Source organism: Accipiter gentilis, chromosome 10 (assembly GCF_929443795.1).
Source record: "Accipiter gentilis chromosome 10, bAccGen1.1, whole genome shotgun sequence".
Classification (NCBI taxonomy): domain Eukaryota; kingdom Metazoa; phylum Chordata; class Aves; order Accipitriformes; family Accipitridae; genus Astur; species Astur gentilis.
In genome coordinates this window covers 3,194,129-3,208,995 of record NC_064889.1, presented here as the reverse complement: position 1 = coordinate 3,208,995, position 14,867 = coordinate 3,194,129, and the positions used below count along the sequence as shown (strand labels likewise).

The 14,867-nt window shown below is 38.9% G+C and overlaps 1 protein-coding gene across 8 annotated transcripts in view; it reads right to left on the bottom strand.

Moving 5' to 3' along the window:
* The window catches only part of NEO1 (neogenin 1), a 221,419-nt gene that overhangs the window by 14,682 nt on the left and 191,870 nt on the right, over positions 1–14,867 (bottom strand). For 6 of the 8 annotated variants that reach the window (XM_049812368.1, XM_049812369.1, XM_049812362.1 and 3 more), the window contains exons 18-23: positions 13,858–13,996; positions 11,021–11,128; positions 7,720–7,914; positions 7,028–7,060; positions 2,348–2,416; positions 1,365–1,512 (exon numbers count right to left, since the gene is read on the bottom strand). In XM_049812368.1, coding sequence (XP_049668325.1) covers positions 1,365–1,512; positions 2,348–2,416; positions 7,028–7,060; positions 7,720–7,914; positions 11,021–11,128; positions 13,858–13,996 — 692 coding nt within the window. The remainder of the gene's footprint in view (positions 1–1,364; positions 1,513–2,347; positions 2,417–7,027; positions 7,061–7,719; positions 7,915–11,020; positions 11,129–13,857; positions 13,997–14,867) is intronic. The other 2 variants (XM_049812363.1, XM_049812366.1) reach the window with 1 other exon arrangement.

The window sequence follows — 14,867 nt, the reverse complement described above, 5'->3', positions numbered from 1 at the left end:
ATGACAAGAACTTTCATTTTACCACTGCTCAGATTAGACACATCTAACTGATGCGCTTTTTCATTGCTGTAGAATAGCAGCAGCAAACTGATTGTGAGGCAGGCATTTGACACGACAGAATTTTGGAAAAGGAAAACGTAGAGTTCCAGCACTGCCCTCCACACACACTCCCCACTTTGGACCCTGGCAATGATGGAGGAAGGTGTCCCTTCTGGGTAGCACTTTTCCTAGAAATGGCTAAGATATGACTAAAGACAATTTTGAGAATATCAATGAACAGAGTCTCTCATGTAGGTGATCCGCAGCCAGGTGTGCTCCCGGCATCCTGCTTTGAGGACTGTCGCTGAACGAGTAACACAGGTCAGAAGGTTATTCACTGGTTGTAGGTTGCTGCATACAAGAGAGGTAGGACTTAGAAACTGGGAAAACAAAGGCAAGACTTCACAGGGTTATTTCTGCTCTTTGGAAATAAAATACATCTCTTGGGCACAGGCCCATGAATTTTGCCCTCTCCCAAGCACATCCCCCAGGTGCTAGACCATCACTTACGTATCCTTGCTCTCCTCTCCTGAAGAACTTGTATTTTTGCAGGCCGGTTCAGCTTCAGCAAAGCAAGTGGAGATTATATTCTAAGCCTGGCTTTTAATCTCTTTCTTAAAACTCTATTTTGCATAACAGAGTCTTTTCAAACCCCCAAAAAAGGTTTCAGCTCTGTTCAGTTCTTTCAAAGAACATGCAGGAACAACCTTCAGGAGCCCATAAATGGAAGCATCACTGCTGTAGTCTTAATTCAGATGCTCTGAGGGAAGAATTCAGATGTGCACCTATATTTAGGATTTTGGAGCACTTTTCTAAGGAGTCCAGCACCAGATTCAGATTCCACTCCAGTAAGCTATCTACAAGTTGGATATTATCATGCACAGCTTGTAAAGCTACTCCACACAGCTACATGCTAAGAGCAGAAGTGAGAATCTGCCTGAGCTGTTGAGCTCTCACAGCTCGAAACAGATGCATTGGCTCAAGTTTGGAAACAATATTTTAAACAATAATTTCTCCTCAGAGAGGGCAAGTGCAGGTATGCATGAAAGCATTGCCCCAGTTTGCCTGTAAACTGTTGATGGTTTGTAAACTCTGAAACACTGATTAGGAAAAACAGCATCATCATCATCACACACATGATAGCTTAGCTGCATTGATGCAGGTTATCTTCTGAACACAAGAATTCAAACTCCATTACTGATCTACTGTCAGAACAGAATTTCTAGAGCCCGCGAGGCTTAAAAGAAAGCATCATAAAGAAAAGATTAAATAATAGAATTATGTGAGAAAGGTAGGCAGGGCAAAGTGCCACCCAGACATCTTACTTTTTTTGGTGAGAAGTTGTACGACGGGTGCAGAAGATGGCGACTATCACCACTATCACAATGGTGATCACTCCAACAGATACTATGATTACAAGGAGCATGTTGCTGTCCAAGGGAGAAGTAGGACTTCCATGGGGACTGTTACTGCCTGTAAGAGTTTGAGATGGCAGAAAGGGGTTATTTGTTATATAGAAAAAATCCCAATCAAAAGCAAGCAGTGCCCAAAGACTTCTAGAATCATGCAGATTAAGCAGAATGAGAAAGATGGTTTGTCTGCTAGGATTTCAAGTGAAGTGCTTGATTATTTTTTTGTCATTTGCCAATTGTGCTTCTGTACAATTAAATCTGTAAGATGCTTTACAGATCCATTTCCAACTAAAAGTTTATAAAAATTTATGTTCACCCAACTCAAGTAGTTATTGTAAAAAAATTCAGTAGTTTACAGTCTAAGGAGAGTTAACGTGGAACCTTGCTAAAACTACAGCACTGCAGGCATCCCCTTGGACCCAATAATCACATGAATTGGTATCAGTACTCTACAGTGGTCACTTTCCTCTGAAAGAAACACATTTTATATAACACTAATGAGTGTTACCTTAGGGCAAGGCTTCCGCAATGCACACTGCTAATAAGGAGAAGGAGTTAAGATGATTTTTTTTTTCCTTCCTAATGTGTTCTTACTCAATTAATTTTACACTTGTGCACTATAGCAGCAATTTAAAACCAAACCAGGAACAAGATCTGCTTATCAAGACTGAAATGTAAATGCACGTGATGCTATTTTTTCCCATATACCCCACACAGCAGGCAAGAACACTAATCACAGAAGTACAATACAATGTCTTGAGCAGGAACAACTATCATCATAAAGAGAAAAAGTTACTGGAACAGATGTATTCAGTATTTTCAGTAGGATATAGCCCACTCAGTGAAAGACCAAAAGACACTGCATTTAAATTGAAAAGCTTCTTAACAACACTTACCACCAAGTGGTGGTTTGTAATCTGGTCCTACGTCCACTGGGCGGCTTCCTTTCCCTGCAGATCCTGAAGCTAAAAACGTTGTATATGTGGTAATTTTATACACATATATATACACGCACGTACACATAAACACAGACTTTAGAATTACTAAGGTAGCTCTTTCAGACCTTCTCTGAACCACTGTAAGCATCTTTTTTTTCCTCCTTTTCTCTCCCCGACAACATGATTTGGCTTTCAACAGCAACTGTGTTTCTCCAAGAAGAGAACCACTTCTTCAAAAGAGCTACTTAATAATTAGTTTCCTGCATTACTATTTTCTTAAGTAAGTTTAGGAGCTTCTACTAGTATTCATTTAAAAAATATAATAAAAATTATTTGCAGTAATACACAGGTACACACTGAGGCAAATGGCTTTGCCACACTTGTACAGACAGTTAATCATCTTGAAACAATTATTATACAGGTTTCTTTTCCTAATACCTAATTACAGTAACTGTGGAAGACTGGAAATAAGTGGAGGATCAAAAGCACAGTTCCTGCCTATCCATAAAAACTTGCTTTCAACTTCTCCCCATTCTTTTCTGCTTGTTTCACCTTTACCAGAAGCGAGAATGAAGTATCACAAAAACAGTTTTGGTGAAACCTGGAAAAACAAATTAGTTTCAAAGCTTTATGCTTATAAGGCTGACAATCTGTACCTCAACTGAACAAACCGAGGCACATTACACAGCCCCTCCCGAACCTGAGCTTCTGCTAGCAGGCTCCTAGGTGCTAATGCAAGAGCTGACCTACCAACTGAAACGCTGCCCTCTTTTTACTCCAACAAGTACTTCCCCTTGCGTAATTCAAGTCTACTTTAGATCACTTGCTGCCACAGCAAGACACACGAAGTCACAAGTTCACCTCCAATGTTAAGACCTCTCCTGAGTTAGCAGAATTCTTCCCACATATAAAGATATACAAACCCCTGGTTTTCACTTCTGTGTTTTCATTAAAACGCACTCATGCAAAATTACCATGAATGATAAAAATACTGTAGTAGGGGAAACATATGGCAAGATGCAAAGAACAACATCCTTCTTGCTATAGGAATCCATAATACTTTGCACATTTTTACACTGTTATGCACAAAAAGCCAAAACCACAAAAAACCAAGAGTCTGCAAATTCAGCAGTTCCACAATCAGAAGGATTTTCTCAGTTAAAAATCCACTCTAATCAAGAAGTACTAAGTGTTAAAGGATGTCTAACAAATGGAAATTGTGAACCTAAAGTCAAAGCCTGTACATTAGTCACTGTGAAATAAAGACAATTGGTAAAACCAGCAAAAGATACCAGCAAGAATACTGATTAAGCCCTGAGAAGGATAATAAGAAGGAATGTTCGATCTATGCTGTGAGGAGTTAGATGTAGTCTAAAATAACGGGAAAGCTGTATTGCAGGACAAATCTATAATGAAACGGACATACTGCACCTGCCAGTCTAGACAGGACACTGCATTCAGTGAAAATGTGTTCTCTTTTTGAAGTACTGGACTAATAATTTTGCAGCAGCAATTAAATAATTTAACCGAATGTTAAGCAGCTTGTATTTAATATATTGACAACTGCATGACCAGATAACATGCACTGCAAAGAAGTGAAAAAACCCCTAGATGAACTCTCTGAATCACTGAACCTGGCGCTGAAGATACGTTGGAGCACTCAAGAAGGTGCGGGAGAAGGGGGGGAATAAAAATAACTGACAATATTTTAAAAGGACAAACAGACACCCTATGCCTTTTTAGTGCAGCAGCCAGAGCCTTAACACAGGCAAGATCATGGAAAAGGCGACAGATAGGAGATGGTGGCATATTTTATGCCCATCTTTCTGTTTTATTGAAAACAGGTATTTTCAAACAAACTAGATGTCAGACTATCAATTTGGTTGGTAACAGTAACTATGCAGACATACTATATTTAGACTTCCATAGAACATTTTACTATGTACTGTACAATGCTTTGTTAAAAATAGCATAATAAAAAAGCAATGTGGCACATATTAACATGATTAACAACTAATTAACTGATAAGAATAAGAATTATAATTGCAGAAACATTATTCACGAGGGATATTTCTAATGAGTTCTGCAAAGACCTGTGCTTGGCCAAGTGTAATTCAATATCCTTAATGACACCGTGAAAGAAAATTAAAATAATTGCTACTGAAGTTAACAGATGACATAAAATAATGGAGTAGATAATAAGATATACAAAGTCACTGGTGCAGACCATCAGGGATCATGTGGTACATGTGGGTGTAACACACTGAGCTGGTGCAGTTTGTCATGGGGTCTGCGCTCCCTGAACAATGTATATACTCACACAGCCAACTGCAGATTTAATATACCCCCCAAACGTGTGCGTATGTGTGACAAAGTATATAAACCATACTTAGACAATAAAAACATTGGAAGGCAGCAATACGGAGAAAGCAGTATTCTGGCAAGCAGTCGTATTTCCAAATGGTGTAGACGTCCTTGGGAATAACTACGTGTGCACGATCCTCGTAGAGCGTGGCAGCTCAGGGACGCCTAATACTGGCACTGACCGCATGGTGCCAAGTGTCTGCACATTTCCAAAAATGCACAGGTAACTACAAAGTCCAGTTTTCAAAATACGATGGAATTTAGGTACCTAACCAAGATGCTTCTCAGTATCTAATTCCTGAAACCAGGGATCAGTAGTTTAGCCTTTCAATTCTGGGGAGCTCATCTCTTACGCAGTGCAACCTGAGAGACGACCCGACTCTTCTCTGCAGTTTGTGCGTGCTTAAGGACTGTAACTCATCACCTCTCTTGGAAGCAGCTAGTCACCACCACGACAGGGAGCGTAAGCCTTGCTTCTACATGATATGCTCTGAACAAGCATATGCACATGCTGCATCATCTGTATGGACACCGGCCTTTTTCCAGAATCTTAAAAAGCTTGTTGTTGAGGTTTTCCATTTCCTTCTACATTAAGGAACAGTTTAAGATAACATTAAAAAGACCCAACAAAAACAAACCCTGAAACCAGTTTCATGTAATCTTGTCAATCTCCGTGTTGCCCATTAGGTATCTGCAGCCAGACAACACATTTTAACTTTGTGTTACTTTAGGACAGTTTTACTGGGATCAGATACCTTAACCTTTGCTTTTGTACTAGGCCAGTGCAACTCCTTGAAGCCTGATGGCGACAGCCACTAACTTTTAACGCAAGCTCTGTGCTATAGAAGTGTGTGGAAGACCAATACAGTGTGCTTAATACAGAAGGAAAAAATTAAAGCAGGGGAGAGACAAGAAGAGAGAACCACTAAGGCCAGAGAGTCAATCCCATTGTGGTTTTGGTCTTTCCCAGTCTTGAATAACTTGCTTACTATTTTTCCTGAAAGAGACAATTCCGCAATCCAGTGATACTGTCACAGAGCAGGCTTTTCTGCTCTTCAGCTCATCTTCTCCTTTGCTACATTTAGCCCGCTGCCATGATTTATAATCTTCAAGTGTTCTTACAGGAATTCTGAACCAAAACTCTCTTGGCTTTTATGTAGGGTTTCAGGATTCATAAATTACATAATTTGATAAAAATTAATCAAACTGTTACTAAAAGAACACGTTACTTTAGGATGATAACAATGGATGAGAAGGTTTAGTTATCTGCTGCAATGAGGTTAGAATAGTGCGAAACATAAACCAGCAACTTTTACATAAAACCTTTTAATTTTCTCCTATTCCCTTCCACTTGCAATTGAGCAGTAATGATGACACGGTGAGCATCTGCTTCCCCATAGATCAGCTAGCATCTCTGTTACACAAGTCTGGATATGAATTTACTCCATAACTGTCTAGTATCAGCATTATTTGGTACACAGAAGGTAAAAGCGTATTTACTAAATTACTTCTAAGTAACAAGTAGAAAAGCAAGTAAAAAAAAAAGCTCATTCTCAACCCCTTTAGGAGCCGTTTAATTGTATGTCTAAGCTGCTTGCCAATGTCCTTTTAAACTCATCCCTTTAGACTAATTCTTCCTCTTTTTATTTGGCTTGTAGGTTATTTGGAAGAAAGCAAAACCAGCCCTGGGACATTCACCTTATAATTCAATGTAGTAAACTCAAAGCTACCATTTTTCAGGCTAGCATTTTAAAACCTTAAGGCTTTTAGTAGCTAATGCTGTGCTCTTCAGGAGAGTCTGGAGTCTAAATGAGCTGACAAGCAGAATCTCTTGCAAAAAAGCTTTCTAGAGCAGGCATACTTTCCTTTATTATGAAAATAATTATAGACGTAGAGCTCACAAAACAGCACTTGTGCTAATTAGATAACTGTTTGATCTTCCACCTCTGTGTACTGAGGATCTTGCATCAACGATCAGAGGCTGGCTGGAGTATCACTTAATCCAAATTCATGTTGACAGAATGATTCAGCTCTGGCACAACCCGCTCGTCCCTTCACGTGACATCTGACTACAGAGATCACTTTATATTCCGAACACCCAAAGCACAAATAAGACTTCCAGTTCTTCCACTATTAAAAGCACAACAGGAACTTGCTCATTTACAGTTAGAGCGGCAGATGTTTGTTTTATTTAAGAAACGCAACAGCACATTCACAGGAAAAACAAAATGTGTGAAGGATGAAATAAAAGAGAAAGCATGGCTATTCATTTACCTTGATCATTAGGCATTTTATCTGAGGATTCAGCTAGTGGGACAAGCACAGGGAAGGAAAAAACAAGAGAAAGATCACAAGGCTTGAAGGAGTGAGAGACAGAATTTCAAGTTTCACGTAGCACAAGTAGACTAGCGAGAGCGCTCATTTCTAACCACCAATACTCACGTGGAAAAAGTACTGTTAAAAAAATCTACTCAAAACTTTTTATTTTTCACCTCTCCTTAGAGTACTTTTTTCCAGGCTGCCATGCATTCATACTATTTCACTGGTTAGCCATCACCAAGCAGTTCTTGATTTAAGAGCCCGTTGTGTCACACTAGTTGCTATTCTATCATCCGAGTCACCCGCGAGCAGCGCGACACACAAGACTTAGAATCTTAAAGGAACTAAAAACTGGTTTTCTAAAAAGCACGTTTAGGACATGGACCCTCAGCATTAATAACTAGATGACCTAAGTGCCCACCAGTCATTTTGAAACAACACAATTAATCAAACAGCTGAGCAACATTTGCATATGTATTAACTACAGGAAAGAGCAATTCAACAGAAAATTTCATTCTAGTCAAACTCCACTGTCTTCCTGTCTTTTCCAGTTTAAATATAAAATACAGGCTGGTTGTATCTTATCCTCACAGAGGCTGAATTCAGAAAACAAGGAGGAAGATATTTAGATCCACACGGTAGTTTACCTTTTGGGGTTCTGAACTGAACTGCCTCAGACATAGGCCCCATGCCCTTCGAGTTGCGGGCCTGAATTTTGAAATAATACGGTGTATCAAGGGTCAATTCTTGTATCTGATGGGTCAGTCTGTTTCCCACAACGGGTTCAATAACCCAATCGTGTATTTCAGCATTCACATCCGTACTGTAGTAAATGATGTATCCTATTCAAAGGAAAAAGCAAAAGAACTTTATACATAAAAGGACAGTCATAAGATGTCACGGAAAATGTTCTAGTGACTTTTAATGATATTTGCACAGCTAAATGTTTATGGGTTTTCTGAAAGTGTATTCTTTCTTTTTCAAAGACTAAGAAAACATTCAAATATTAGACAGCCTTCCCATCTTAAAACTGTTCAAAAGTGCATGTTAAGAGGAAAAAAGTCATTTAAAATATCAAAATTATTTTTGACCACTGCTCACTGAATATGGAGGAATTCCTCATTTCCATCTCTTTACCTGTTCATAGACCAAATAAGGTAAAATAACATAAAGCTGTTATTACCAAAACATCCTCAAAATATTAATATTTATAGAAAATAGTTAATGTTAAAACAACATTCTCATACACAGCTAAAGAACATGTTCAGTAGTTTATAATATTTATATATAAGTTTATAATATTTTATAATAGATATTATAAATTTATTTTGATAATTTTTAATAAATTAACTTAAATAATATATAAAATATAAGTTTATAATAATTTTATTATTTTAGTTTATTCACAAAGATGACAATAATCTGAAGAGAACTGAAGTCATCTTGCATGTCACAGGGAAGAGTTTATGTTCTGTTATTAAAATATACTGCAGTTACAATACAAAGTAAAAGCTCTATAACTTTTTAATATTAGAAACACAGAGCCCCAGCATAAAATAAATACTTGCACCAATACAGGGCTGGGTCATCAGCTGCTTCATGCACAAATTGCTGCTTCCCTTGTTCCACAGACCACCAGTCTGGGGGTTACAGTAAGGAAGGGGAGACGTTCTCCCGAGTGACTTCCAGCTCTTTCAAGCAATTGAAAAATATTGCCAATGCCCCCCATTCACATAATTCACAGTGACCAGTGTGGCACGGAGGGCGACGCTTGAAACGTCAGCTGTAGGTCTGGCACGCTTCATTTCTTCCCGCGGTGGCACAGTGAACTACTGGGGAGTAGATTTCATCATTTGCTACTTGTACAGGTCACAAAGCGACGTAACTGTAACTTGTCTAAGAAGGGGCAACATATATGTAGTGACAGTTAAAGGCACTATATATAGTACCGTGGCAGAAGATGACCGAGTTAACTTACGACTGCGCTAATTAGTCAGCAACTATAACGATGCACAAGCATCTGGAATCCAGACTAGCACAGTGCAGTATTGCACATCCACTCTATCCCCATCCAAAGGAGATTAGAGCTGAAAAGACAAGCATGCCACGGACACGCTATCCAGTGCATGGAATTACATCATCACTTGTTTTTTTACGGCATTACTTAGTGCACAGAAGGAACTGAGCCGAGTTCATGAGTAATGACTGCTGCTCCCGCTGGCGGTGGCTCTTCCCCCAGAGGGCACTCAGCCCCCGCTGCCCCGAAAGCTGCCCCGCTCCCCTGGCAAAGGCCATCTCCTGTTCGGGGAACTCAGACTTACTGCAGAATGGCTTATTTTGGTTTGGTTTTCACCTGTTAACTGCTGCTTACGCAAAACCTGATAAATACTGTACGTTGTCGTTCAACACGTAGGAATAAACGGAAGGTTCTCCTTCACAGTATAGACATTGCAAGGAGATTTTTTTTTACCTGGAAAATTGAACGTGTGTGATAATTTTGCTAACCACATCGTGCTGATCTCTTTGTACACTGTCTTCCCTTTCTCGTGTATGCGCTTGATGTAAGATGGCAGGCCTATCTTTTTAGGAGCGTATTTGTGCCTGACAATTCACACCCGTCTGAATGACCCTCACTGACCACTAGCAACCAAGTCCTTTAACCTGCAGTTAAGATAAAGGCTCTTGTTTCTCCAGTCAAACCTTCTTTCTCATGTAGAGGAAACATCTTGCTGATAATAAATAAAAGAACACAGAATTGGCTTTATAGCCCAAATAAAAATATACCCATACAACATATAAACAGCTATATGCATGCAGAGACATACAGACAGCTCAAGACAGGCGTTCTGCTGCAGTCTCAGATGCTGTCTGTTAAGAGTTGCGTCCTTACAGCTCCACTTGTGAGACACACTTGACACCCGACTGTAGAGCAGAGCAGCGCGCTGCTGTGTCGCACAACCCCTCCTGCCCTCTCGTTTTAGCACCGATACCAGAAAGACAGACCTGTTACAGCCATGCCGTCTTACCCGCAGCCTTTGGGCTGCATGCATAGTGCCTCTTTGCCTTTTAGGGGTCTGTCTTACAGCTTACGTAAAAGTTCACTGTAATTACTGAAGGTTAAGGGTCTCCGCTATTCTGCCTTTTCAGAGGGATCTAGTTAGTTTTAGTCTCCAGTCTAGAACCTGGGCTACAGTGCTGCCTAATCAGATGCCAGTCGGTGACAGGTTTCCAAGGTTTGATTCTGCACCATAGTTAATTCTGAGAACAAAAGCAAAATCATAGACTGCAAACTATGCCAATAAAATCTGCTTTAAGCTTAAAGCCTGGGGTAAAAAAAAAAAAAAAAGAGGAAAGTTGAAGTGAATTATTTCAGAAAGCCTTTAGAAAGGGGAATCCAAACAGAAATTACAGAAGGGAAACAGGAATTATTATTTTCTGTAAAATGATTTATCCTATGTGGAAGTGATGCAGTTACAAAGGCAAATAACCATTTACTCCTAATGGTTATGTCAGGGGACTAATAAACTCACTTGAAGTCTGTTCCGTGCCACAAAAATGACACGAAGATGACAAAGAGCATGGGGATGGATTCTTCTAAATAAAATACTGATGGGCCAGAGGCATTATAGATGTATTTCTGGAGGCATGCTATTAGAATAGCACAAGCTGATGAAGGCAAAGGTTACTGAGATATTTAAACTTTCAATTATATTTCCGGTTAGACTCCAATTTCACACTGCAGTTAGTTTATATCTTAATATTTTTTTACTAGGTACAAAAGTAAATAATTAATCTGAGCCACTAAAAAGATTGACAAAGAAGATATAAACCTCTTGGCTAGCTCTAGGCTAAATGAAGTACGGAAAACGTTCACATAGTTATGCAGATTATATTCTGCTGTTAACCAGGCATCTTATTATCTGCCTTTATTGCTATTGCAAACTGCACCTGTAATTTTGCCATTGGCTTCGGATGGAGGCTGCCAGTTAACAATTATTGTCCGAGGTTTTCCCTCTTTGCTCACCACAGTCACGTCTTTGGGAGGAGAAGTTGGAACTGCAAACAAACAAAAACCAGACTATCAGAAACAGGTTGCCCAGTTTCACTGGATATAAGCAAGTAACCTCAGCACCTTCGCTTTCTATTTGTTTTACCACTGAAAAAAGGCACCTCCAATAATAAAAGCTCTGAATGTTCAATCTTCAAATAAATCTACCACCCTAGCGTAGCGGTCTTACCGAGTTACTCCATTCAAATGGCAAACGCCATCTGGTGTGCAGCATCGCCTTTCCATAAGGAGTTACCTGTTTCTAAAGCACTTCTGTCAACAGATGCTGCGATTCACAACTGAATGAGCCCACGTGTCTTCAGAAACATGGCATCTTTGTGTAACTGTAACAGCTGGGGTCAACGACTTCTAACCTGAATTTCTTCCGTCATCGTAAAAATTACATGCACTTGTGAATAAATACATTTTATATGCACAGGCGCATCTCTGTATTTTCAGGTTTATGGTGGGACCTAGTAATGCCATTTTGCCACTCGAATCTGAATCAGGAAAGTAAATTCACCAGAGATTGAAAATCATAATTCTTAATTACTGACTTACTTTAGTGAAGAATTATTTGTGATTTGCAAGGAAATCTGCACTGCAGAAGCATTTGAAGTCCAGTAATATTTGCTGAACACAACTGTGCAACGTTTTACCCTGGGTTGCCAGAGAGTAAGATGGAAAAGGAGGGGAAAGCACTTCCTTCTCCCATCAGCCTCCTCTTGCCTAAAATTCAGGAAATGGCACAAGTTGCTCCAGCAAAAGACTGAAATCCGACACCCTTCTTGCTGTGAACTGAAGTATCCAGCTGGGGCTTAGATTAACGGCTTTCAAACGTACAGAGCCAATGTCTCCAAAGGTGCATTAACCAGCCACAGTTTGAAATGCCACGTTATGAAAAATGTGAGACTTCTAATTAGGTAACTTTTAGCAAAGTAAATCCGCCTCGGATATTTAATACTGTAATAGTAACATTTAGTGCTTACACAGTGCTTTCTGCATTTAAAGAGCTTTATGTATATTGCCTATTAGAAATTAATCCGTACATCCTCTGAGACGGCCTACCTATTATCCCTGTGCAGAATAATAGTTGGAAAGCAGGGATAGCAAAAGCTCAAAAGTTACTGTAACTATTATCCCAAATACTTAAAGACACGCTCAACAGAAGCACGATTCAAGGCCCTACAGTAAGCTTCAGAGAAAAAAAAAAAAAAAGAAAAATCAGGACTAGCCCACAAGAGATTACTAATTCACAGACCATCACTGAACCCACTATCCTGTATTTTTCCTCAGCATTAGCTGAGAAGCAAGTCCTACACAAGGCTGCTACTCAAGAGTATTCAAAAAATAATGAGTCAAACACTCAGGAATTTGGCGAGTAATATAAATCACAAGATCCGTTATGAGAAAATACATTTAGTCTTTTTTGTTGTTTTTTTTCATTTGCTGCTTAGTTCCCAAGCTTTTAGGTCATATTTGCAAATACTTTTTACAACCACCCTGACTAGAAATTTACTTGCTATTTAAATTAAATGAGGCCTCCTGTATCTCATCCTCACTCCTGTACTTTTTTGAGTTTCAAATTCTCTTTTAAGAACTTTATTTGCGCAACTTGTACAGTCACTGCTCTTGGTGTAGAGTTATGGATGAGAATTGTATGCGCGTCGGCAAAAATACCAACTAAAGTGTTTCAACGTGGGATGGGCATAGCAATTGGAACGGGAAAGGAGCCTCGGTCCAGACCTGTGCTGTCAGAATGGTAGCTGGCTCCGCATGACAGAATTCCCACTGAAAACTAAGACAATGTTTTCAAAAGCACTGAAGCTCACTAAGGATTTATGGGACTTCAGAGTAGGTTAGGAGATTTCCGATTTTATCCCAGTTTTGCTTTTTCTTATGCCTTGTTATAGAGTATTTGGATGATCTCGCTAATTCTCTGCACGCTTGGGTTTTTTTGCTATATTTTAATATAGCATGAAAACTACAGGGCAATTTGGATAGGCTCTTTTTTGTCCTCACAGTTCATCTAAAGAGAAACCTAAACATAATAGGCAGTAAATTTAATTGCACAAAGATCATTTAACACTGCAGGATAAAAAAGAAAGCTAACAAGGTCCAGGGAGAGATTGGTTCTGGACCTCACAGTTACTCAGTGGGCCCAAGTTCCTCCCGGTGGCTACAAACCCTTTTCTGTTCTGTACTTGGAGAGTGTGTCATTTCTACAGCAGTGAGGACCAAGACGGCAATTTCTGTGGAAGAACAAGAATTTAGGGCTGATTTGGATATCTTAATTCTACTGGGATTTTTTTTTTTTTTTTTTCATTTGCCTCATGCACTTCCTCACTCTGTAATAATTATCATCATAATTATAGCAAATTTTAATTATTATTTGCTAAAGTATTTTCTTTGTGTTTGCTATTAACGTGCTCTGAGACATTTCAAGCATACCCCTTCCTTATTCTCTGCTGTCCATGAACTGTAGTACATTAGTCATTACTTCTCTGTAATTTCATGTAAACTCTTTTGCATGCAATCATCCCTTTGAATTTTGAAGTACGTTGTTGGTTTTTAATCAGAATTTCTGACTAAACTATAAAGAAAAGAACCCCCCAGCAAGTATTCATCAGGGTAATCATTTTAAATACATGCTTTTCCTCCTCCAGAATTCTGGTAGACTCGACTTTATGCATCTCGTCAGGAACGTCAGCCCTTCCAGAAAGACACGAAACAGTACCTAATTCAAAAGTTGTTCCATGCGCTGTCATACTCCAAGTACTTGATCTTCGACCTTTAGTCACCATCACGGAGAATTCATACAAGGTATTTGGTTTTAACCCAGTCACTAAATAGCTCAAAGTGGTCGCATTTGCAGTCTGTAAGAAAAACAGAGTCAGTAACTTCTGAACTGAAAACCATCAATCACCAGCTCTCCAACACCCTTGTCTCAGGTAAGTGTTTAAAACATTTCAGCACTGCTACGTTTTCATAACCATGGTCATTAATTCTGTAACGTCTTTGCTCTGTCATGCAAATTCATTAATCAAGTATTAATGTGCAGTTGTTTTATCCTAAATGAGAAATTCTTTCTGCAATCAGCAAGAGCATTTAATAGCAGTCAATTATAAATTAAAAAAAAAAGGCAATACAAGGTCCAGGGCACACTTGTTATGCAGCAGGTTAAATCACTGCCTACTTGGGGGGTTTAATTTACAGCATTTCATTAACTGATCTGGCTAGGGAAAATAATGAAGCACAGCTAGCAATAACAGTCCTTCTTGAAATCTGTATCTGCCTTCCAAATTCCTATTAGAATTTTCAGTAGATTTTTAACATACTTAAAAAAAATACCGGTGCTGAGACTTGAAGATAATGAAGCTTTACTAATATGTAGATTTTTTTTGAGAAAAAATGTTTATGTAGGATCGCACACTGAAACTACACATGGTTTATAGTGGAATTTGTAACTCGGCCATTTAGCTAGAATTTTTGATCTTTTGGTTAAAATATCTGATATCTGTTATACACGACTTGAACATGAACATAATGTACTTGAGGCCTATTAAAAAAAAAGATGTATCTACAGATATGTATATTCCTTACCTTGACCTACAGCGATCTAAACAGAATTAAAGAGTTAGTTGTTTCAATATTTGGCAGGGCCATAAACTGTATACGACTACTGCCTTCAGAAAACAACTGTTTTCACCTAATTAATTTTCAAGGAAAAGGCATGTTTCTTGAAGA